This window comes from Argopecten irradians, chromosome 11 (assembly GCF_041381155.1).
Source record: "Argopecten irradians isolate NY chromosome 11, Ai_NY, whole genome shotgun sequence".
Lineage (NCBI taxonomy): Eukaryota > Metazoa > Mollusca > Bivalvia > Pectinida > Pectinidae > Argopecten > Argopecten irradians.
The window spans coordinates 34503766-34527670 of record NC_091144.1 but is presented as its reverse complement, the minus strand read 5'-3'; the positions used below and the strand labels follow the sequence as shown (position 1 = coordinate 34527670).

At 34.8% G+C, this 23905-nt stretch overlaps 1 protein-coding gene across 4 annotated transcripts in view; it reads left to right on the top strand.

The window, feature by feature from the left end:
• Positions 1-369: 369 nt before the first annotated feature.
• Positions 370-23905, top strand: part of LOC138335393 (endothelin-converting enzyme 1-like) — a 61384-nt gene continuing 37848 nt past the window's right edge. For 2 of the 4 annotated variants that reach the window (XM_069284455.1, XM_069284456.1), the window contains exon 1: positions 371-993. In XM_069284455.1, the coding sequence (XP_069140556.1) occupies positions 959-993 (35 nt within the window). In that variant the 5' untranslated portion in view covers positions 371-958. Of the gene's footprint in view, positions 994-23905 lie in introns of all 4 variants that reach the window. The other 2 variants (XM_069284454.1, XM_069284457.1) reach the window with 2 other exon arrangements.

The following is a 23905-nucleotide window of genomic DNA, read 5'->3' as shown; positions in this document are numbered from 1 at the left end:
TCCATGTATTACCATTTCATGCTTATACAAACACGCCTAAATATCGTTTATGGGCTACATTTACACGAGCTGGATGATAATACCCATCGTTATTTGTACCACACACTTTCTCTCTCAGTTCATCATAAAAAATAACACTCATATCTCTGTATACTATATACATTTTGCAGTTATTGTTTCTAACATGCAACTTTAAGCTGGGCCTTAATTTCCGGATTTATAAAGATTGCATTGCAAATGTTTGCCATGTTAAGAACTGAGTTTTTACTGCTTCTATCATAATAGAGTACAGCCATGTGTGTATCGCTGTGAAGCACAGCCTCGAGGTGACTGCGTACGTTGACTTGCCACGGTAACATCCATCAGTTTTTAACAGTTTTTGGACAGAATTTGGAGTCGATTACCAAACACGTACTTCGTGCGTGTTAAACTGAGTGCATGAATCGCATAATACTGAACAATTGTGTTAAATTGGCGCATGGATTTATTTTCAGTAGCCATGCTATCTGGATCCAGGTATATACGATAGTGGATTAACTCAGCATCATCAACCGGAATGTTCCCGCCGCTTATTGTACCAAGCGCGTGCTACTCTTCCAAGTGCAATCGATTTGTAATCAGAGATGGTCTTCTCAATTGAGCAAAAATATAATTCACAAGACGTGCAATGTATCCGCGAGGCACTTTGCAATTGGGAGCGTAAGGTGATAATCTCTACTATATACTGGGGGCATGATATCCGTACGTCATACGTACATCGTAGAATATCGCCCCTGTGACCCGGATGTAAATAATAGAAATTTACACAGGCCTGATAATATTACAGTGTGTATACGTTAAAAGTTAAGGGAGGTCAACTCGACAAGTTCGTCTGGTCTCACTGGGCTATGAGTGTCAATATTATATAGGGATTTTATTACCTTTGTGATTTCACGGGATATAACGTTATACAGTAAAGATGCAGAACCATTCGTGTAATAGCGACAGTGAAATGTAAGTATTATCATATATATATACTAAATCTTATAGCATGTTCGGTTTGTTTTACCTGTGTATATATATCTTACAGGTGAGGACAGGTATGCTGTCAACAATCGGTGTGTGTGTAAGTGTGTATCACTTGTGTAGGAATATATGTGTTTCACACGAGTAAGCTAATACATTCATTCATTTTTTTTTGTAACAGAAACCCGTTTCTTGTCGGAATTCATCCACATGAATTTTCTGGTAAAGAAACATTAACGTGGAAATGTTGTAAAGATCCATTAAGAAATGTGACACTTTGATGTGATATAGCAGACGACATCCATGTTTGTTATTCCATTTTAAAGCTCACCACAGGATTGATACGTACACTGCGATCTTGATATAAAGCAAAGATCGTCGAGTGCTAAATGATAAAATATAGTTCATACAAATTTCATATTTACATGAATTTCAAATTTCTTAGGTATACATGCACGCGACAAAAGTAGTGTTTTACGGCCCAAAACACGTACGTGTCAATTACACACATACATGTGCAATGATAAACTGTGGAAAAAAATTAAAATGGTATTGCATAAATGATATAACTTATACACGATTTCGTCTGAAACATATCTTACGTCCATCAATTACTCAAGACAACGAAAATTTGTTGAGATTTTGTCAAAGTAAATATCGGACAATTTGTCGTCTGCACGGATTTTTTTCATAACTTGGACAATACAACCAGGACGACAAAATGAGAAATATGGAAATATATATCACATACGTGAATAGGGAAATAAAGACAGTGCCGAATACATTTGCCCCTTGACTGTACATAGCAAATAGTTATTCAGTATTCAATCATACAAATAAAAAATAAAGACATTATGTGAACGACTTCAAGAGTTGCTAGGTATATATCAGGTTTTCTGTTGCATATGAACCTTCGTATATCTTAATGTGAACCTTCACATTTGATGGGATAATACTATAAGTAAAATAACATTATAGTAATTTAGTTGATGGGACTCCCATTACATGCTTATACTAGGCACTTAGTCGAGATGACGATGCAGATACTGGTCGATTTGAAATTGACACCACACTCTGTGTCAGTACATTAACATGTTATGATATCGGAGTACTGTTTACCTAAAGGATTTCTCCAGCAATATGTAACGACATCTAGGTTCGATCCTCTCTCACTTGGGTTAATCAATTCATCTGAAGTTTAAACAAATCTATTACCTGCCCATCGACCAAATCTGTACTTTTGTCTGTGTAAATAATGTATACTGTCCTTACGACTAGACATATTAGATAGTTAGATAAAGATTCGACCCCCCCCCCCCATAAAAAGTATGTACACTCAATAAAGTACATCACATCCTTATTCATACATGCTAAACAATACACAAGATCATATGTAACTGCGAGACTGTACGTGTACAGATAGTTTCAAAGTCCAATGTATTCTTAAACATTGTCTTTTGTGATATTTTCTTTTACATTGGGTTTAGGCGTAAGTGGCCGAACTTATATGAAGCACTCGTCAGTCGTCAAAGTGTCCATGTGTCCAGGACGTCAAAATATTACTCATTCTAATATCCCTATAGTAAGAAAAAGTGACAAACAAATGTATTGTAAAACTACATCTATTAGAAAAGAAGTTATTATTACACCAAATTAAAGCATAAAGGCACTCAGAAAAGACCAAGAAAGCGTAAACACGAACCGAAACTTAGTTTAAAAATTCACAGTGTGTACAAAGGCATACATTCCATTCTCAGTGTGGCTAAACAAAATTGAAACATTGTACAATTAAGTTTTGGAATTGAGCCGAGCGTTTGTTATCACTTCATCACAACCTATTGCTTATATAGTTAAAGAGTCGATAAGGATTTTATGATCCGGAACGCATACGTCGGTGTACAATTATAGGTTGTGATTTCTTTTCTATCTCAATTTTCTACTGTTATTCAATAAAAAAATATTAGATGTCTGCACGCTTTATAAATATATATTCATTAAATTTTTCATGATCTCTTTCTTCCTTTTTAGTGACAGACCTTGTGTCTCTGATTCATAGTGAAATATATGAAGTAGTTTGTCATGATATAATTAAAAACGCAACATGTACCTGGTTAGAAAGCTCAGTATGGGAACGAATGACAAAAGCTCTCTCCTACCTAATTCTATTCACAGAATGACGTGCTTTCTGAGTATGAATAAACAATACGGTTTACTTATTGGTAATTAGGCCATTTTAAATAATGACTTTTCGTGGGTATAATTGTATTTACAAACTATGTTTATCTCACGAAATTATCAAAAATGCGTTTTATAAAGTCCAACCATGAGCCTTTAAATCTAAACTTCTGTAAAACACTCATCGTTAGTTGATATGCCACTGAGTATATATATACACGGATGTTTATTCACAACCGTAAAGGTTAAAACCACAATTACTTACAAACATTGCTATATAATTGTTATGTTATTCACAAGTCACGCGCCATGCCGAGGCCCCATTGATAATAATGGCTTGGCTTACATTAAAATCCTGTCTTCACTGCTGTCGCCAGCTATTCCTTAATGACAGCTTTGATAAGGGTTTAGAAAAAAGCCGGAGTACGCGATAAAAAACCCAAACCATTATTGTATGGAAAGAACTTGTCAACTACATGTAGCTCACGACCTTGTGTCAGACATGTAGAAGTTATATATCTTTATAGTCTTTATATCAAAAACCCAAAAAGTTCGGCCTACTCGGATTTAATGATATAATTTGTTCATTGAAAACAGAAGAGAACACTATTTTGAGTAGATATTAATGTAAGATCAATATCTACCCTATAGTGACACGTTCCAGGTAGACTCTGGAGTGCTGTTACCTCTTCAAACAGATGTCTTCATCCGTCATGGAGCTACTTGACGAATGGGACATTGTACTCTCGGGAACACAATATGTTGTAAAACCCTATGCAAGCCTCGGGTTTTACAACATTTTGTGACCCTCGAGTAGAATATCCCTATCCTTCATATCCACGTATGAAAGAGTCTCATAATATTGTATATGATAATGTGCAGTGCCCCATGGCATTTGATTCAAATTAAAATGATATCTCTATTTGTGCAAAAAGGACACAATTTTACACATGTAAAGCTTTCTAATCTGTCTATACAATATACGAATATTAGCTTTTGGCAGTTTTAAGCTGTTCCACTGCAAGGTGTCTAGAAGTTAAATACTTTTGGCAGTTTAAGCTTCATTTGACTTGTTGTTCCACTGCAGGGTGTCTAGAAGTCAAAGACTTTTTGTAGTTTTAAGCTTCATTCGACTTGCTGTTTCACTGCAAGGTGTCTAGAAGTCTAAGAAGCTTTTTCAGACATATATAGCATCAACACATAAAAATCATTTGTTGTCTTCCATGTGAAGCAATACTGCCTTTAATCACTTGGTAGTTTTCGAAAGTCTGATATTATTTTGAACTTTTAAACCATGTAAACACATGTGTTGTTTCAGTTTCGTAAACTACGATCTATAAATTTTTTCCATAAACATTTTTATTTCATTTTTTTTTCTATTTTTTTTATGTTTGAATTAACAGCTAGTGATAAAATGTTATGCACTATCAACGTTCCATTTTCGCCGTACTTGACAATAAAATTTATCGCTAGTCTTATAACATTCCTCTGAACAAATAACGACATGAATGAACATTTAAACAAACGAAGAAAGTGCATATTTTATTGTTATAAAATGTGAATACACGAAGAAAATAATCAAATTCCTTTCACTTCTCTGTACATAAAAGTCTATTCCATTTTTAGATAAATGAATCCGTATGATACCGATGGCGAACGTCTCGTCCTTTCCTGGAGGTTGTCGATTCGAAAAAGTGTTGATAAATCTAGGCTATTTCCGGGTCATCCATCATCACAGTCTGACTGCCATACAGATTGCTCCTTTCCTCGCCAATTTTCTCGTTTTGTAGTCCATTTTCCGTAATGACCTTCACGCTCATGTATTGCTTTACGTGTTTCACTCTTCTTCCTGAGATAATTTATTATTTATCCATTCAGTAGGCCATGATTAATCGTGCGCATACCCTATTGGGCTTCTTGCTAGTATCATTTAAACATAACGACTTTTGGTATCTGATAATTGCTTAGCTTCGCAATCCTATGTACATTTTATCACCGACATAGCCTTTCATCAACGCTCTATCCGAATACTGTAATTCACAGAATTTTTTTTCTTTTTCGGAGTTTATACATTCAGATGGTGATTAAATTATCCTATTAACTTTTAATATATGGAAATGGTCGTAACGTTGGGGTCTGGTTTCCACAAATTTAAGAAGAGATTTGAAATTGTGATTGTCTCCTTGTATCGAAATTAGCTCTTTACCATAAAATGTCAGTGATTCTGAGATTCAAAAAGTAATGTAGTTAAAGTCTAACAGAAATGGTTCAGAAATAATGGAGTATTATTATTTAAAAATATGGAGTATTATGACATGAAAATATGGAGTATCTTACAAACTAAATGTGTCATATGTTAAGAAGTTTCATATGATAAATATCTAACAAGTTATTAAATACATCTATGAAGGTTTTAGAAGTAGGGGAAGGGTACAAAAGATGTACGATATTTGTCTTGTATACCATTAACGATAAAGAACGATTCTGAATGAAAACAAATTAAAGACTTTAACAGCTGTCTACCGTTGGTTTGAACAAGTGGTAAGATTATGTGAGCGAGCTATATGTTAGTTACATCTGCATCCTTCCAAACAAAACATATTTATCTGCTGTTGATTTCGAGTTACACCATGTTTGACAGCTAAACAGAATACCACAATGATTTATAATCATTTTATTTTATAAACATTAAAAGACAATTACCCCTTTCCTTTGCACAATGAACATTGCATTTCCTAGTTCCCAAGTGATAAATAGAACACAAAACGCTTTAAAAAGCGAGTTTTCGTAAAAAATCTATTTGAATGTTGTAAAATTTGAAAAGTAAAAACGAATGATGTTCGTTCATGCAGCTTGTGTTCTCTGACGTCGAAGTTATGTACGTAGGTCTACCGTCAATATTTTAAAATTAATTTATTGTGACATTTCAAGTGAGAAGTTAAGAAAAAATAAATGTAGTGAAAATAGTGATGGTTTCTACCCTAGCGTTGACAGTGTTGGAAGTACCACAAAAGCCCTGTAATCAATGGATACGGAACCGGATCGATGGTGAACTGTTTTATTATGAAATATACAGAGCCCGAGCCAGAGACAGAAACGGGCGTGCTGGAGAGACACGAGGCGTGCTCGCTTGGCTCTTGCCGGTAGAATTATGTCTGTAATCAGATGGACGAACAGATAAGTGATTTACTGCAATATATCGCCACAATTTATTTGTAAATGGAATTCGAAACATGTTTTCAGATGCGTCTGAATCACAAGGGGGTTAGCTTGTCGCCATCATCTAGGCGATCGAACAGAGGCGCTATTAGTTGTGATTATGTGTTTGAAATCCGTGCGTCCTGTATCTCCCTTGGAAGTCGGCGGGAAAACTTTACCGGGCTCAGTATTCGCACGAGACAAGCACGAGATAAGCATGTCCCACTATGGTAGCACCGCTGGGGACGAGCTTGACCTACCACCTGTCGTCATTATCACACCTGGCCGTCACAGGTAAGATGCTTCATTTGTTCTACCTGTCGGCAGTTCAATACCAACTCAAACCTTACCCGGCAATTTGAATATGAAACTTATTCTTCGAGGATGACATTGACGCCATGTCTCCTATTGCATAACGTCACTTTTCAAACAATAGCTAATTGTTCGTGTTTATTGATATTTTATAAAGCGTGCTTGTTTTAAAAGTAAATGTTTACAGTAACCAAGAGATGGTCCGGTAGATGGTTTCAGTTTACACAAACTCCATCGATGAAGTGATGCCTAAATAGGGACAGTCCACTTCAGATTCTTTTAAAGAGTCTTATCATTGAAATGTTACACGCTTGTTAAGTTTTATTACATAAAATCAACAAGCCACAACACTGTAACAACAGGTTGGGTTTTCCTAGAATCTAGACAAAATACTGTGGTCTAGGTTTTCGTCAACTACTGCGGTCTAGGTTTTTCTAGAATACATTTCTGACAAAAAACTGTGGTCTAGGTTTTTCTAGAATCTGTTAGACAATACTGCGGTCTAAGTTTTGCTAGAATCTGCTAGACAGAATACTACGGCCTGAATTATCTTAGAATCTGTCGGACAAAGTATTATTCCAAGAATCTATCGGATAAAATATCACGGTCTGAATTTCCCTAGAATCTCTCGGACACAATGATACCGTTTGACATATCCTAGAATATTTCCGACAAAGTGACTACGGTCTGAATTATCCTAGAATAACGTTTTACGATCGTGGTTTCTTTAGAGGGGGAAATGGAACCAGGAAGTACATGTGTTGGTGACATTCATATAATGACTGTTTCTTGGGGAACCGACTTGACAGCTTCTTTCTTTATTGCTTTACAATTCTAATATTGTTTTTATCATGTAGTGTGCCCCGTTTAACATTCAAAGCATCACTCGGCGCCTCGAGTGTATTTGCGCAACACGGATTGGACCGAATCTTCGCGATCAGAATGCCGATAGGCATTGAAATGTTTTGTTGAAATGTCTAATATATCTGGAAATGACAGTTTTAAGTGATAAAAAGACCTGCTTGGCATCCATTGTCATAGACTACGTGATCCTAATCTATTAATTTTGCGGCTAGCCAGGAGATATGGGATTTACATCTGTGAACGTGTTCGCAAAACTCTCTTAAAAATGATGCATTAAGATGTCAGGATATCTATGCTATACTATGCTATACTAATATTACATAAGAATTATTTTATTCTATTGCATTAAAAAAGGTTTTAAAAATTCCAATACATTAGAAGTATTTTATCAAGACGTTACATGTATTTTTAGATCGTTGTTGATGTTGTTGGGAGTTTGATACAATGTCATAAAACAAATAAATTTTCAATTTTATATGATATTTTGACCACGTTCATTATAAATCACCCGAAATGTACATTTCACTTAAATTGTTATGTATATTAAGATTAAAAACGATTAAGCCAAATGTATATAATAATGGATAAAACCACTTAAAATCTGCTTTTTCGTTCAAGGACTCGCTTTTTAAAATCATTAGCAGGGTTGTTGATGTCGCGCCGAAGTTTTATTAATTTTTAATATAGCCTCTCTATAATTACCTTGTGTATCGGGATGCGGTGAAGTGTAAATTCAAATTCTGAATAACAAATCAACACATTGAAAATTAGCTTAATAGCATCGATACACTTCTTAGACATACTTATGACAGCAGCTCCAGTAATTGATCAAGACAATGCCTTCTGAGCGATATTTCAGTGCACATACTTGGTATGAAATTTCGATAATTTTGTTCACTTAAAAATTTTAACGTCACTGTTAAACATGTTACTATTTCTAGAGTTGTCAACGTTGTAAAATCCAACATTGACTTATTCTAACCATGTTTCAAAGCTAAGTGAATTGAAAAAAAATAAAGAAATTCAGTATGAACATTAAGAGGAATGACTTCCCTTCCCGCTCCCCAAGACACCCCCCAAGAAAAACAACAAAACAACACAACAAACGGAGACTTTGAATTAGAGACATTGAATTGGTTTATAGAAGTGTAAACTTCATTTCTAGAAAGATGACATACATTACATGATTCATAATCAATGACAATATATATATTCAAATAAACAATAAAACATTACCAGTCTCAGGTTAGAAAGTGAAAACATTGAGACATTTCTAGATGGAGAACCGTTCATCATTTCATGCCATACTCTGTCGGTGTGTAGCAAATTTTAATTGGTTTCACTTTTGTTTACAATGTGCTGTAATCTCCCAGTATGACGTTTAAACCTTGGACTGATACCCCCATACAAGTGTGTATACATTTATACAAGTAATACTTTACATAAGTAGTCTATATATTACAGGTTCATTTGATTCATTCAAACAATTACACTACTAATACTGCAGTGACGCAAAGGTTACTTACCAAATGGAGACCTTTTAAACTTTGGAGTGATGTGTTTGCGGGTCCTTTTAACAGTCAGGGTCATATATATCAACATAATCAAACTTTTACAATATCATACACAATTTGCCTACTTACAAAACGTCATTGTTTTGGATCCCATATCTTTGATTCCATTGTAATGTACAGTGTGTGTAGTTGTATGATTTTGTAGATTTATACCAATCCACAATACTTCATTGTTCTATGAACATTTTGTGAAAACATGTAGATAGCGCTTGGCTATCATTTTATGTCATCAAATTATAGCATATAACATCGCGTTGTATTGTTTCTAAATCGTGTTTAGTTTGTGATGTCATAGATTACGAATAAGGCCTTTTGTTAAACTAAGCGGTTCTATCATAACTAAAGTATTCTATTTAATTATGTGTATATTACTAATACCAAAACAGGCCTCAAGATTATGAAATGGTCTTCAGTCTAAACAGTCTTAGATTTATGCAATCATAGATGATGTTACAAAAAGTTACGTCATTTTTGATAAGCTATGCAAAAACTTAAGTCTTGTGTCATGATCCTTGGGCAAGGTAGTATTTATTTGTAACGAAACGTTTCACATAAACTTATTCTAGTTTAGGAACAAAACATCGTACAATAATTAAATTTGTATCAGTATATGTTGACATTTTGGATTATTATGACTTCATTTTCTAATAGAATTAAGTTGAATTTTCTGCAACTCATTTATAACATTACTCATCCCTCACATGATGCAATATTGTGATCAGCGACACTTTCAATCGTTTACATGACCACAAGCATAGCACGAACATGGAGCGAAGTCATTATTGAGAGTTTATCAAATAAAATTATAACTTAAATAATATGTTATTTGTTTAATAGAAGCTTAATTAAGAGATATTTTCGCTTTTGTGAAACAGACTATAACGAGCAAAACTGAATTGATCTATTGTGTGACGCGTAATGAATGTTGAATTATGTTTTTACAAGTTTGGGTACATTACATCTCTGACATTTGGTAGTAAATGGATTGGCCTAAGACCTTAAACAGTCTTATTCCCGTCCAAGAATTCCTTGCATTGCAAATATCATTTTTATGGAAATTTAAATTGAAATGTCAGTTGCATTGGCCCGGCAACCGAAATAATTCAATTGTTGTGCCGCAAAGTAATGAAACAATACAAAAATGACATTTTAATTTGTGTTTGTAAATTGCTTTTTTAAAGGTTTTATCTGACTTCTCGTTTCGTCGAAAGATCATACAAGGAAACTCATTTGTTTGACTGCATTTTAAACGTTCCACGACCTCCTCGAAAATATTATGAACATTTTCATTTTCGATGAATCGTTTTGTAATTGAAGTACCTCAACTTACAAAACAGTTTAACATTGTGAAATTGAGCCTTTAAATATTGACCTTGGCAAATTGATAGACTATTATGTTTTCCTTTTTGACTATTTTGTCTCTCGTATGGTTTGGGGCGTTTTTTGATAAATACAATGACGGGCATTGAATATCACAGTCTGACATGCAAAGTGACATTTTAGGATAATTAACATGTTTTCACCTAATCAGACACACAAATCAAACCTTTTAACCACCACCATTCTTCTCCAACACTGGCCCTTTCTTTCCCATTTTGACTCTGTTAGAAGTATTTTTTCCATAATTATCTTAGCAAACGCAAACCAATTTTCTGAGCTGCGTGCGTTCACTGTTGCGAAAACGGTTTGCATTACGCTCGGAGATGAATATCAACCTTAATGAAAAGTGCATTAACATGTTTATTGTATATCTTCAGTTAATGAAGGACAATACTTCAATTCTCTTATCTCAACCTCGATACTCTAAGGGTTCGATCACTTACGATCTCTACACCCCTTGACTATCTCATAGTAAAACTGAAGGCAGCTCAGGGGAAAAAATCTGAACCAATCTCAGGCATGCAAAAAGTTTCTTTGAAGACTACAGAGAGCGACGCCCTATTTCAAAACCACACAGTTAACCATGGTGTACCGTAATACGTCTCTTTTGGTGTGCATCAAAGGACTTGTTCTGTTGCCTCTAGTTTTACTATGAGATAGCTCAGGGGTGTAGAACTCGTAAGTGATCGGAACCCCTGGAGTATCGAGGATGTTCTTATCTATATAGTACAGTTGCACTATACGGTTGCACTGTTTCAAGGCAATTATGCCGTAGAAACCAATTAATACCACAACCTTTGCAGTAACGAGTGTTGCTTGAGGCTACCAATTTTCTTTTTTTATCGTATCGTTATGATAATTCTAATTAAGACGTTGAAGGGTGTTTATAATCTGTTGGTAGCCTTTTATCTCTCGGACTTAACGTGTGAATAGGTACACAATATAAAGTGAGAGTTAATTGCCTGTTTTACCTGGGGAAATAGTCCCTATTCTGTTTGTCTGGTGTTTAACGAACGTTGTAGTTCGGCTAGTTGATTACTTTACTTTGTCTTTGACCTCACACAATCAGCGACAAGATCATCTACTGCCTCAATCAACGCTGCTACCTTTGTTTAAATCTTTCTTGCTATGAATTAAAAATATGAAACTGCACATCCCAGAAGAAATTGCAGCCTTTTAGACTCCCACGTGTACACTTATTACTCGTATCAATGCTTTTTTTCCACATTTTGTCTATAGTACATGATTAAATTTTCATGCTAAACTTACATGCAACTCTCAAGGTTTATGTCCGACATACGTTGTAACTTCTGTGATAGATATTTATAAAGCACAGCTACTATTGAAGCCATAATCTCTAAAACGTTAAAGAAGGCTCATAAAAGGTAGAATTTTATAAGAACCCGCGGCATAGTTAATGAATCTAGGAACCGTTTTATTATATACTCAGCTATCCCCCTGGGGGTATTTTGAGCAAAAGGCTTCGCGAAGTTTCAATTTACACGGAAAGGTAAAGAATGTTTCGACTACAATGCTCTTTTCATATACATGGGATGACTTTTAATGGCGGATGTGTTTTATTATCTTTCTTATTTTGTTTATCTTGGTTATTTTGCTGATGATTATTCAAGTAAGTCATGTTTATATATACATATTCAATAGATGAATACCAATAATATTTACACAACAAGCCAGCGACTACTTAACAACTGTCATGACAGTGTTCGTACTCAAACATTGGCGTGGAAAGTACCATTACTATAAAGAAAAGAATATAAAAATGTATGAATTTCCACACGTTTGAGCATCGCGAGAACAAGTGAGATTCCAAAAAGCCATTTGGAGTCTACACACACCACAAAAACATTACTTACTAATATATTGCCCTGGTAATTGTCTCTTTAAAAAGTCATTTTCATGATTATTGTCTTCAGTTCCTCGATTGGCACACCGATCCTGTATGTCTGCTACCGGGACTCATGTTGTTTGTAGACAGGCTATATATGTAATGACATCTACCTCGCTGTCCCCTTGGATTAGCCAGGGAAACTTCGGTCAGAGATGTAGCTGTACTGTTATCTCTGTTCTTTGGTTCAGTTTTTATGTTTTACTTGACTTCCGTGTTGAGTTTCCAGGTCTAGCGTAATCTGTTATTCCTCGTATGGTTTGAAGTCTTTGCGCATTCGTTAATTGTCTAATTGATTTCGAAATCGTTGAGTTCAGTAATGTCTGGTTTGAAGATTAGGTTTGACGCAAATTTAATTCCTTGATTGATATTGAGGTTTGATGCAATCTTTAATTTATTGTTTTATTTGAGGTTTGGCTCAATCTTTAAGTACTTGTTTGAGTTTTAAGTTTGAAGCAATCTTTAATTCCGTGTTTGAGTTTTAGATTTGGCGTAAATCTTTAATTCCATGTTTGAGTTTTAGATTTTGCGCAATCTTTAATTCAATGTTTGAGTTTTAGATTTGGCGCAATCTTTAATTCCATGTTTACAATTTGATTTCGCGGCTTAGCACAATTGTTCATTCGATTTCGAGGCTTAACGCAATGTTTAATTTCTTGTTTGATTTTTGTTAAGTTTATCGCAATTGTGGACTTCTTGCTTGGTTTTAAGGCTTTGCGTGTTCCAATGTTGAATCCCTTCTTTGGTTTCAAAGCTGGAGATAATATAATACCTGGTTATGTCGATTTCGTTATAATTTGTTTTTATTTTCTATGTCAGATATATTTTTCAAAGGTTTAAGGACGGTACCTGAGCTTTAGATCCTCCTTTAAATTCTGTGATAATTTCTCCACAGTTAGCGTTCTGTCTGTCAAATAGTTTCATAAGTTGATGACTATTGGTGGGAACTGTCTTTGATTTCTCGTAACAAAAGTTCAGACTTAATTCAGAAAAGATTTTCTTCTTATGTAACTTTTTTAAAGGTTTGACGTTAGTAAGATCATACGGTAAATAATCATATAATGTGATACAAAAATTGAATAAAGAAATCGTCCCATCGGAATGAAATGATTTATCATTTTACATGAGTTGATTTTTGTACACATTCATCATACGTTGTATTTCAGTTAGACTGATCACATCTAGAAAAATACGAGGAATGGAAGCATTTAAAATTATTTGATTCTACATTTATTGAAGGTATAGACCAGGGGAATTATTTGATGTTACATCTCAATGAAAGTGCAGACCTGGGAAATACATGCACTATACATCGAATCAAAGTGTGTTCATAACACAATATCTATGTCAATGATCACAGAAATTCATTTTCAAGATTTAAAGATTTTGTTTTCGAAAGATTCCAATGTTGATAAAAACAAAATGTTGACATTTTAAACCAAAAACAATAGTTGATTTGAATGTTGATTATGTAATGAATCATTCTACTCTCAGTCTACCGACAATTGCAATCAGCATCACGAGATTGTCCTGATTTTAGTCGTTGCCATGGTGCTTCGCTAACCACTGTTTCCGTTTCCATTTGTAATAATAACCTGAAAGCATTCCCGGTATTCCCGTACAACGTATGGTACCGGCAAGCTATTTCACTGCACCACCATCCATCAGCGAACGTTCCTATCTTACGAGCTTCGAAAAGAGGGCGGAGTTCAGTTTTTTGAATTGTATTTCCCGTTTAGGTTCTAAATCTTCTTGGTAACTGCTACTCTTTCTCTCGTCTGCCTTGATTTTCGTGATTTGTAAATTGATCTGATAATGTTAAACTTCTGAGTTACTGTATTCCTAAATGAATTGGTATAATTGGCGATGGTAATAATTCATCGGCTTATAATATTGTATTTTGTCTTCAAATATGTTTATCAAATATTATACCTTTTTTTCGCCATTGTCTATTTTTCACTATTTTCTCATAAAATAGATTGGCCAAATATAAGCGGACAAATACAAGCTGAGTAGGAGTATGCTTATATTAGCTGAAATCGCATATAAGTATATACGTATATTTCATAAAGCCCACTCCAAATCGAATCCTTGATTCAATAAGATGTTTTGAAATGAAAAGAAGATGTAGATAATATATATAATGAATTGTAAACATTATTAAGGTTCAAACCACTTCCAAGAAAACGTTATTGAAAAACAAAAGTGTATTGGTGACAATGTTATCCACATTTAATGAGAGAATGATTTCACTTTAAAGCGAGTAAGACTTCCACTGATCCCTTTAAAAGTCGTTGTCTCCTCGGCATTTTGTAAATCAGAGCATTTAAGTGATGACGTCACTGGTTCTGAGATGTAATTGAAATACACAAAGGAACGTGACGTATTGATTTTCGGAGTACCAGTGCTTCATTTTCAACAAATCCACCGAAAAGGTGTGATTTAGCACTATAAAACTAGGAGTGAAATTCAATTTTTGTATCATTTAATCTCTACTCCTAGCTGGATTGAGTTTCGTGTTTGGCAGACGTATTGGGGAACGCTACAATAGATATTTAAGATTGCAGTTGGAACGCGTTGTAGTCTGTAATGCTGGTTAATACAATACATTACCGATTGCTGTTTTAATGTTTCCGCAATATTTTGGTTTGCTAGGTTTGAGTGCTATCTACATTATGTGTTTACTTTGAAAGGCAGATTAATTACAATATGAATAGTATATTCATGTTTAAGGCTGACAAATGTCGTGTTTTCGTGTTTAACAAATGTCGTGTATTCATGTTTAAAGATGCTCCACCGCTGACAAATGGTATTTTTTCACTATCAAAAACAGAAGCAGACGATTTAGTATTTTTCTTCAGTTACAAAAGTTACTTACTTTACACTATTACCACCATTGAAAAGTTTGAGCTTCTAATTTTACTTCAAGTTAAAAATATGAAAAATAATTAATTGCATACCGAAAAAATTCCGTGGCACTATATCCTATATGGAATGAAGTACTGATTACGCATGCACCAAATGCAAAGCAAATTATTTTATATTATTTTTTATGTTAACAAGACATATATATACACGATTAAACACCAATTATTGTTCAAATGATACATCATTTATACTCTGTCGGCGGGGGAGCATCTTTAAGGCGAACAATGTCGTGTATTCATGTTTAAGGTAGACAAAAATCGGGTATTCATGTTAAAGGTAGACAAATGTCATGTGTTCATCTTAAAGGCTTACAAAGGCCATTTTTATCTCATCATGATTACTTTGATTTATTCATTTATTGTATTGCTACCAAGCTGGTTATGTTTTTTTTTTTTTTTTTTTTTTTTTTTTTTTTGTAGATTTTAAACCCTTTCGGCTGTGTTCTAGAGAATGAATTTCTATTCATTATCCCCTGTTCAAGGGATAGCAATAGTTTGTGTCCGTCGGGCGATAAAACGTCGCTCATATCCAATAATGGTATTCCAGACTAATTGGACTTATTGGATCAGTTATTAATATATACGCAATTACTGATTTATTTATCTGATCCGGATCCTCCCCCACCGGAGTCGTATTTTCTATTATATTGTTCACAGCACTTACTTTGATTTCATTGTGGAGTTGTTTGTAAACAGACGATCTATATCAACAATTGATAAAACCTTATCGTTAATCCATCTAAATACCCCTGAATCATTCATAGTCGGTTGAAATGCTTTAGCAAAACTTCTCTCTTATATTGCCGTTTAATTGGTTTATCTGTAACTTGTGATGTTGCATCATGTTGCTGAGAGTTAATATAGCGTCTTTCACATAAATTACAAACCATTTTCTTCTTCATTATTGAACAATCTATCAATCACCATGGTTATAATGGGAAGGTCAACAACTAATCGAGATCTAGGTGCATGATGGTTGTCTGTTTTATAGACTAATTTATGCTTATGCTTGTCTCACTATACAGCAACAGAAAGTACATTGTAGTTATGGTTATTCTGTGATAGTTGTGGAAGGAATTCTTTTCTGGAGGGGAAAAACCTAGACCCATGACTGGTACCTAGTGCATAACCCACGTAGACTTCTCTACACGGAGGTGAAGGTCTACTGGTTAAATTCTAATTGGCTACCTCAGACACGTGCACACAGACACCAACCACGTGCATCCCACCCTCGGAAACCACAGTGTCTAAACTCCATGCCCATTTATCAGACCGCAACCCATGGCCAACGTGGTCACGGATAACCGACGATGCAACCACCCGTATCACTATGTTCCGACGGACGATACAACGTCAACTGTGCGATAATCTCTTGTTCATTAAACAGAACATCTAAATCTCTTTAAACCAGTGGAGAGGTGATCATGTGCCTCTTTGTTTTACAGACACGATCCTTAAGTTATGGATTAACGATATCAGAGATAAAAACAATATTTCCACACGTCTTTTAACCCATTTTATAACCCCTTAACATAAATAATTTAAATCTAGAGCCGTACACAAAGCCAGACAACACCTGATTAAAATCCTAACGAAACACAATGCAATTATCTGTGTTAAGACAATACGTGTATGTCGGGAGCTGTTCTCGTGGTTGACCCTCGACACATTATCATGGTATACGTAGCTCTAACAATTTTTCGATCGGCCAAAACTCGTGTTTTTAAACCCATATCATATGACTACAGCCTGATAATGAGCAGAATGATTAATTATTGTTTATTCATTATATTTGCTCTGAATTAGACGACACCAGTTGCTGTTTGATAAAGCAACCCAATGTACATCCGCTAGCCTTTGGATCATTAGTATTTGGCAACTATTTGATTTCATTGTTTATGGAACATTGTAAATGAGTCATCGTATGCTGTTTGGTAACTGTCACTCCATGATTGGTCTGTGTTTAAAGAGATACCCGTTTATAAGTCGTTGGTTCTGTTTTTATTGTTCACGATGAAATAATCGTGAATCTGTCATCCATCTTGATGGTTGGTGCTTCATTTTTTCGTTATTTACATTCGCTTTTTCCGCATTAGTCACTATATAACATTAACCATATTTTTGTTTCGTGAGATACACATTTTTGCGTTAATTTGCTCAAACGGAAATCAAAATGTTTCGCGAATACTTGTAGAAGTTCGTTTAAATGTACCAAAGCTCGATTATCAGTAAGAGCACTTGGTCGTGGATTTTTGTATTCGTGAGAAAAATAATACGAAACGCGAAATATTTCGAACGCGAAAACGAAGTGATGTGCAGTATGTACATAACTATCATCCTCAAACTTGCGTCCGTTACATGAAATATCACAAAGTAGATATTTTTATTCAATATTACATAATAAATACAGTGTCCCTTCAATAGAAGGCCTCTCGTACACATTTCCATATTTCAATATATCTTCCCTCACTTTCCACAACTCTCAATATGTTGACAAAGTAGGATTTTAAATACTTATCTAAGGTACTAGTCATCAAACCATCATTCCGATCCATATATAATGATTTCGAGCACATTTTATTCGTATATCCTGTGCATTCTTTAGAGTAAATACTGCGTTATGAATATTGATAAAGTATGCTCGTTTAAATGTTAGGTTTTCCAGGGTAATGCAAAATATTTTTCTAAAACGATGCACATGTACAAATCTCTATTGCCGAGTACTTCATTACTGCTTGATAAATAACAGTCAGGTCGATAAAACTCATACTTCAATGTAAAATGCTGTCAATATTGTTTTTAATTAAACATACATTTAGATTTACACTCATGTCTAAAGGACACCCGTCACTAAGTGCAGATAATAACTGTCCTGCTGTTCGAACAAATAAAATATGATGGAATATTCTACTAATCAATGCCCATAAATGTTTGTTTGTCTGGGTCTTTTCAAAGCTTGCCAAAAAATAATTATACTGCGCAGATGTTTGCGCATGTTTCCATTTCACTCGTGTTGACATAATTCCACTGATTAAACATGCAGTGATACCATGCTGATAGATTCGATTATGTAATAAATTTGATTCAAGAGCCAATCGATATTATGTAGAATGTGTGATGGTCCCGAGAAGGGGGTCCTGTAATTTTACCGGCCAAATGATGCTCTGGAACAGCTTTACGAGTCCTATGCTTCATCTCACCGATGATGCGTGAAGACCATATCACCGATGATGCGTGAAGACTTATAATATGTCAGTTACTCTGTACACCACTATTTACTTATATTTATCGACAAATCTTACAGAAGTCACGCCCTAGTGAATTTGTCGTTTAGCACACCAGTAATTCGCACCATGAATCGGATTGCAATTTAATACATCGAAAATCAGTAGTCGTGTGTGGTCGGTTATAACAACTCTTTATAACCAGGTCATGTTGACCTAGATTTGCGAAAAATAAAACAAAATGCACGTGGTTTTTAACTGTCACATGTCCGTGTCAGTATCTATTATAATTAAACAGGACATGCCAAAGAAACAAACATGCCATCCATTACGTGCAGAGATACATAAAACCCATTTTTCCCTTCTGATTTTATTTTGTTTGTTCAATTGATTGAAATTGATCGCCATCATATCTTCGGCAGCTTCAAATGAGAATTAACAATCCCACCGTCGCCACCATCAGGTAATCTCATTAATTTCTGTTAATCCATTAACTCCGAATGTCGATAAGCCAGGCTTTTTAAGATTCATCATCTGATTTTGTTTCTAAAGTTGTATCATCAATTTAGATTGAAATTGATCGCATCCAGATGCTTCCTAAACCGTCAGTAAATTAGTTTCAATTCGCTGAGTGCTGTCATTTACCGAGTGCAAGTGGATGTATGCGATATCGTTTAAGTATAGTGTCTAGTTGTTATTGGCTTATTAGATAAATATGATGATAAGTTACTGTCAGATTGATTAGCGTGTGAGTGTCTAATCACAAGGAGACAAATGATATGTCATATCTTCCTCTTTTTATATCTGTTGTAGATTTAATTTTAGCTCTCTCGCTTTGGGGGAATATCAGATTCACTTAGAGAAATCGATGAAGAAAGCATCGTCATGCTGTCATTAATTACAGTTTGTAACGGTAGTATTGAATATATTTGGCATTTGATATAGATCCGTGAAATTCTCGGAAATAGACTCCATAGTGGATACTGTTATGCTTCTGCTTATATACGTATAATCGGCATCACTGACCTAGCCACCAATCACCTAGTCCATATAAAGGAAGACTTAAGTATCCTTTATTAGCCATCACGTATCACATTGAACCCGTATATAGACATAAGTGTTCTGCTAACTGGTCATGGAGAGGTTATTCACCACGACACTTAAACTTCTCTTAACGACTAATTCTGTATAAAGACCACCTGCTTCAAAAGACTTTTTCGTTTTGGCTCTCTGCATTATTACAACACGTTTTTGACCTGTGTGTGAAGACCACTTGACTATAACAATCAGTGTAACTTGGGTGGTGTTTAAGTCGTATATGTATATACCAATGATACTAAGTTACTTAATAGATAAAACCATAATCGAATGTTTCGACAGGCTACCATAGTGTTCCTTTACAAGTCCTATGTGATGTCTGTATGTTTGGGAGGCTGCGGTATATTTGTGTTGTGACTCCTTGTAATACTTGAACTCTTGCCCTTTTTATAGTGCTATCTCACGGAAGCATGTCCCCAATGACACCACACGAGCAAATATACCCGGTCACGTTATACTGGCGACGGACGAACCAGTCGTTCCACTCAATTTAAGCTGAGAAAAAGCAGAAAAGTTAGCATTGTATCACACTGACAAAAAACAAAAAAAAAAAACAAAAAAAAAAAACCCGAAGAGTTTGTGGAGAAAGACTATGTACGGAATCCTTATCAAATTTCTGGTTACGACACCAAATATCCCGGGTCTAAAATATCACATATTGCATCCTTGCTGCAGATATTCTCAGAATAAATTCTGGTCTACAATATAGTTATAAAAGCAACCTAAGATTCAGTTTTTGATTCAGAAAAATGGTTTTATTTTAGATAGATATGGGAATATGTAGCCCTATATTGAAATAATTGTCGTTTTACTGAAGGAACAAATGTGGGGTTGAAGATATGGTTCTCTGCCTTACAGCTTCTTGTAATCTAATAAAGTAGATGCAACCCTTTTTACACAGTGTAATCTCGGCTGAGTTATTGTATTAGAAGCATTATAATAGTTCCTTTGTCTCCCATCCTTGACATATTTGAACGACTGTGTACGACTCTAAGATTGCAATTCCTTTTTTGAAATGGTTTAGGGAATTATTGTTGAAAACTATGAGGGCAGCAACAAAATGAAACAGCGACCTGTTTGTTTATGCCATTTGTGCATGGCATCACCATCACGACTTTTCTTTTCTCTTTGTGCTCTGCTTCCATGCTGACATGGATAACTAGTATCATACATATTTATCATAGTACACTTTTGTACTATCTTAATTTCTATGCCAATTACCAGATACTGACTATATGACGTTGGGGTTTTCTTCCGGGTACTCCGGTTTGCCCCCGTCTCCTTTAAAGTCCACGGTTGTTAGTAAAGGAAGTGGAACTCAAGCTTTTGAAAATTTCTTGCAGTTGATGATTTCTTTGGAACTTTTTACTTTTAATTGATACACATATTCACATTCTTCATCATTTACAATTACTAGTTCACCGTTCCCAAAACGATTTCGATGAAAATTGGCTTAAAAGGAGATTTTGATGCAAAAAGGTACCCAATGATATGAATTCATGGCCATTAAGATGATATCTGTAACGGTTCCCATTAAACCAGTACCTGTTTGATCTACTGATACCGCACACCTTTACGACTTGGCCTTCGAGGAGTCTCTATTCATATCCATTGTGAATCGCGTTTAATCTAAAACAGTAAAAATGATGCTGTTATCTTGTTTAAGGGTCATTAAAGCTATTTGCGAATATTTACATTTGAAAAAAAAAAATCTACAAAGGAGTAATTCCAACAGTTTGGATAAGATATTGTCAAAATTTTGAGGCGACTGCCCCTATTATATATTAACATATACAAAAGAATGGTCCTCTATGAAAAGTCGTGAGACGTGAAGCTCCAGTCAGTGTTACTGTAGGCCGTGCTCTATCACTGTATCTTACCGGCCAATGTTTATGGTGTTTGGGACTAGGATTAAGACCTATTAATCAGTCTGTATGTCAATGTAAAACTGTTTTCCTATCGATGTTTCCCGGTACGGATGTCTAAAGCATAACGATAGCTGTTTCTCTTCATTTGTCTTTTCCACCAACGTGAAATGGGCGCCAGGAAACCTTTTTCATTTGCTGGCTGGTAAATGACGGACAAAGACACCACAATCATATAAGCTATGTTGAGTTTTGGTTTCATGTTGCTTATTGTCTTTTCAACAATTAAATATATGTTAACCATACTTCTGGGTATGCTTAGACTCTAGACACGTGGATCAGTGCGGTTTCCGACATATCTCTGTCGTAGTATTTCAGACGTTTAATAAAAATCAGCACGTGTTGATATTATACGATACTAACGATATTTGTTAGTTTAATCATGCAGTGGATCGCATTACAGAAAAAAGATGATAAGAAATCAAAGTTTGTTGAATACATGTCCACTTATTTTTAGGACATGACTAATTTTGTAAATGCTGTGATTCACTTGTGCTTGTCACCAGTTGTTATTTTAGGTATTGACTTGCTTTTCAATCTCATTTTAATATGATGCTATCCTTATATAATTATATCCTAAAGCGATTAAATTATCTAAACCCAAGCATTGTTAATGGGCGATGACATGTAAATGTTCTGGTAGTTTACCTTTAGAAATATTAAATTTAACAAAGCGTGTGTTATGTATCCCATGCTACACTAGGTGTTTTTTTTATGTATTTCATTTCGTGGTGACTACATTAGGAATAGTTTCTGTATTCCAACTCATCGTGACTACATTAGGCATATTTTTCTGTATTCAAGTTGTCATTGCTACTTAGGATAGGCTACTATTTAGTATTTCTGTATTCTAGTAATCCAAAGTCTGTGCTACATTTGCGTATTTTTTCTGTATTCCAAGTTGTCATTGCTACATTAGGCATATTTTCTGTATTCCAAGAAGTCATTGCTACATTTTGCGTATTTTTTCTGTATTCCAAGAAGTCATTGCTACATTACGCATATTTTCTATATTCCAAATCGTCATTGCTACATTTTGCGTATTTTTTCTGTATTCCAAGAAGTCATTGCTGGATTCTATATTCCAAATCGTCATTGCTACATTTTGCGTATTTTTTCTGTATTCCAAGAAGTCATTGCTGGATAAAGCATATTTTCTGTATTCCAAGTTGTAATTGCTACATTAAGCATATTTTCTATATTCCAAATCGTCATTTCTAGATTAGGCATATTTTCTATATTCCAAATCGCCATTGCTACATTTTGCGTATTTTTTTCTGTATTCCAAGAAGTCATTGCTACATTAGGCATATTCTCTGTATTCCAAATCTTCGTTGCTACACATTAGGCATATTTCTGTATTCCAAATCGGCATTGCTACATTTAGTAATTTTTTCTGTATTTCAAGTCGTTGTTGCCACATTTAGCGTTTTCTGTATTCCAAGAAGTCATTGCTACATTAGACATTTTTCTGTTTTTCAAATCCTCGTTGCTACATTTGGCGTTTTTATATCGATTGAACCAGACATTTACAGCGCAAAGTAATTCATTGTTATCGAGATTGACACGTCAACCGGAGGCACGTACAGGATGCTAAATATAAGAAATATTACCGGTGACATGTGTTTCCGGAATCCATTGAGAACAAAGTAATTGAATAAGAATCAAATCCGAAATTCCGGAGATGAACCGACAATAACATTCATGAAATGCCACACGATGCCTCCTATAAAACATCAATGATAGCAAAAGGCATACCCAGTGATCACGCAGCTATGGCTTGATATAGAAATGTGAATTTCAGGTTGATGTTCAATGTTCTTTTTCATATAAATGCGTTGTTAGTGCCACTTTTAACCTAAGATAAGAGCACTTACAAAATGGATAATATTAATACGACGGTGCTTATAAATCATATACATTATTTCTAAAACCTTATCTTTGATTCAAGGTGATTTATTTTGCCTTAATGAGTACTATGAAGTATTACCACATTTCGCGAATTCTAATCCTATGTAGGGAAATTGCCAGGTACTGACCACTAGTCGGTGATTTTTCTCCGGGTATTCCGATTTGCTTTCAACATCAAACCTGACACTTCTCTATATGAAGTAAGCACACTAAGTATTAAGAAGTCCTATCAATAGCTCATTTAGGATAACTACCTGTAAATAGCATTCATGTGTTATGTGAAATGAGTATGGCGGTCGAAATGGATATAAGATAGCTAAGGATAAGAGAGGGATGATGATAAGTTAAAAGAAAGGTTAGTTAATGTTAATCATGACTGGCGTTAAGATCGTAACTTGCATGAAGA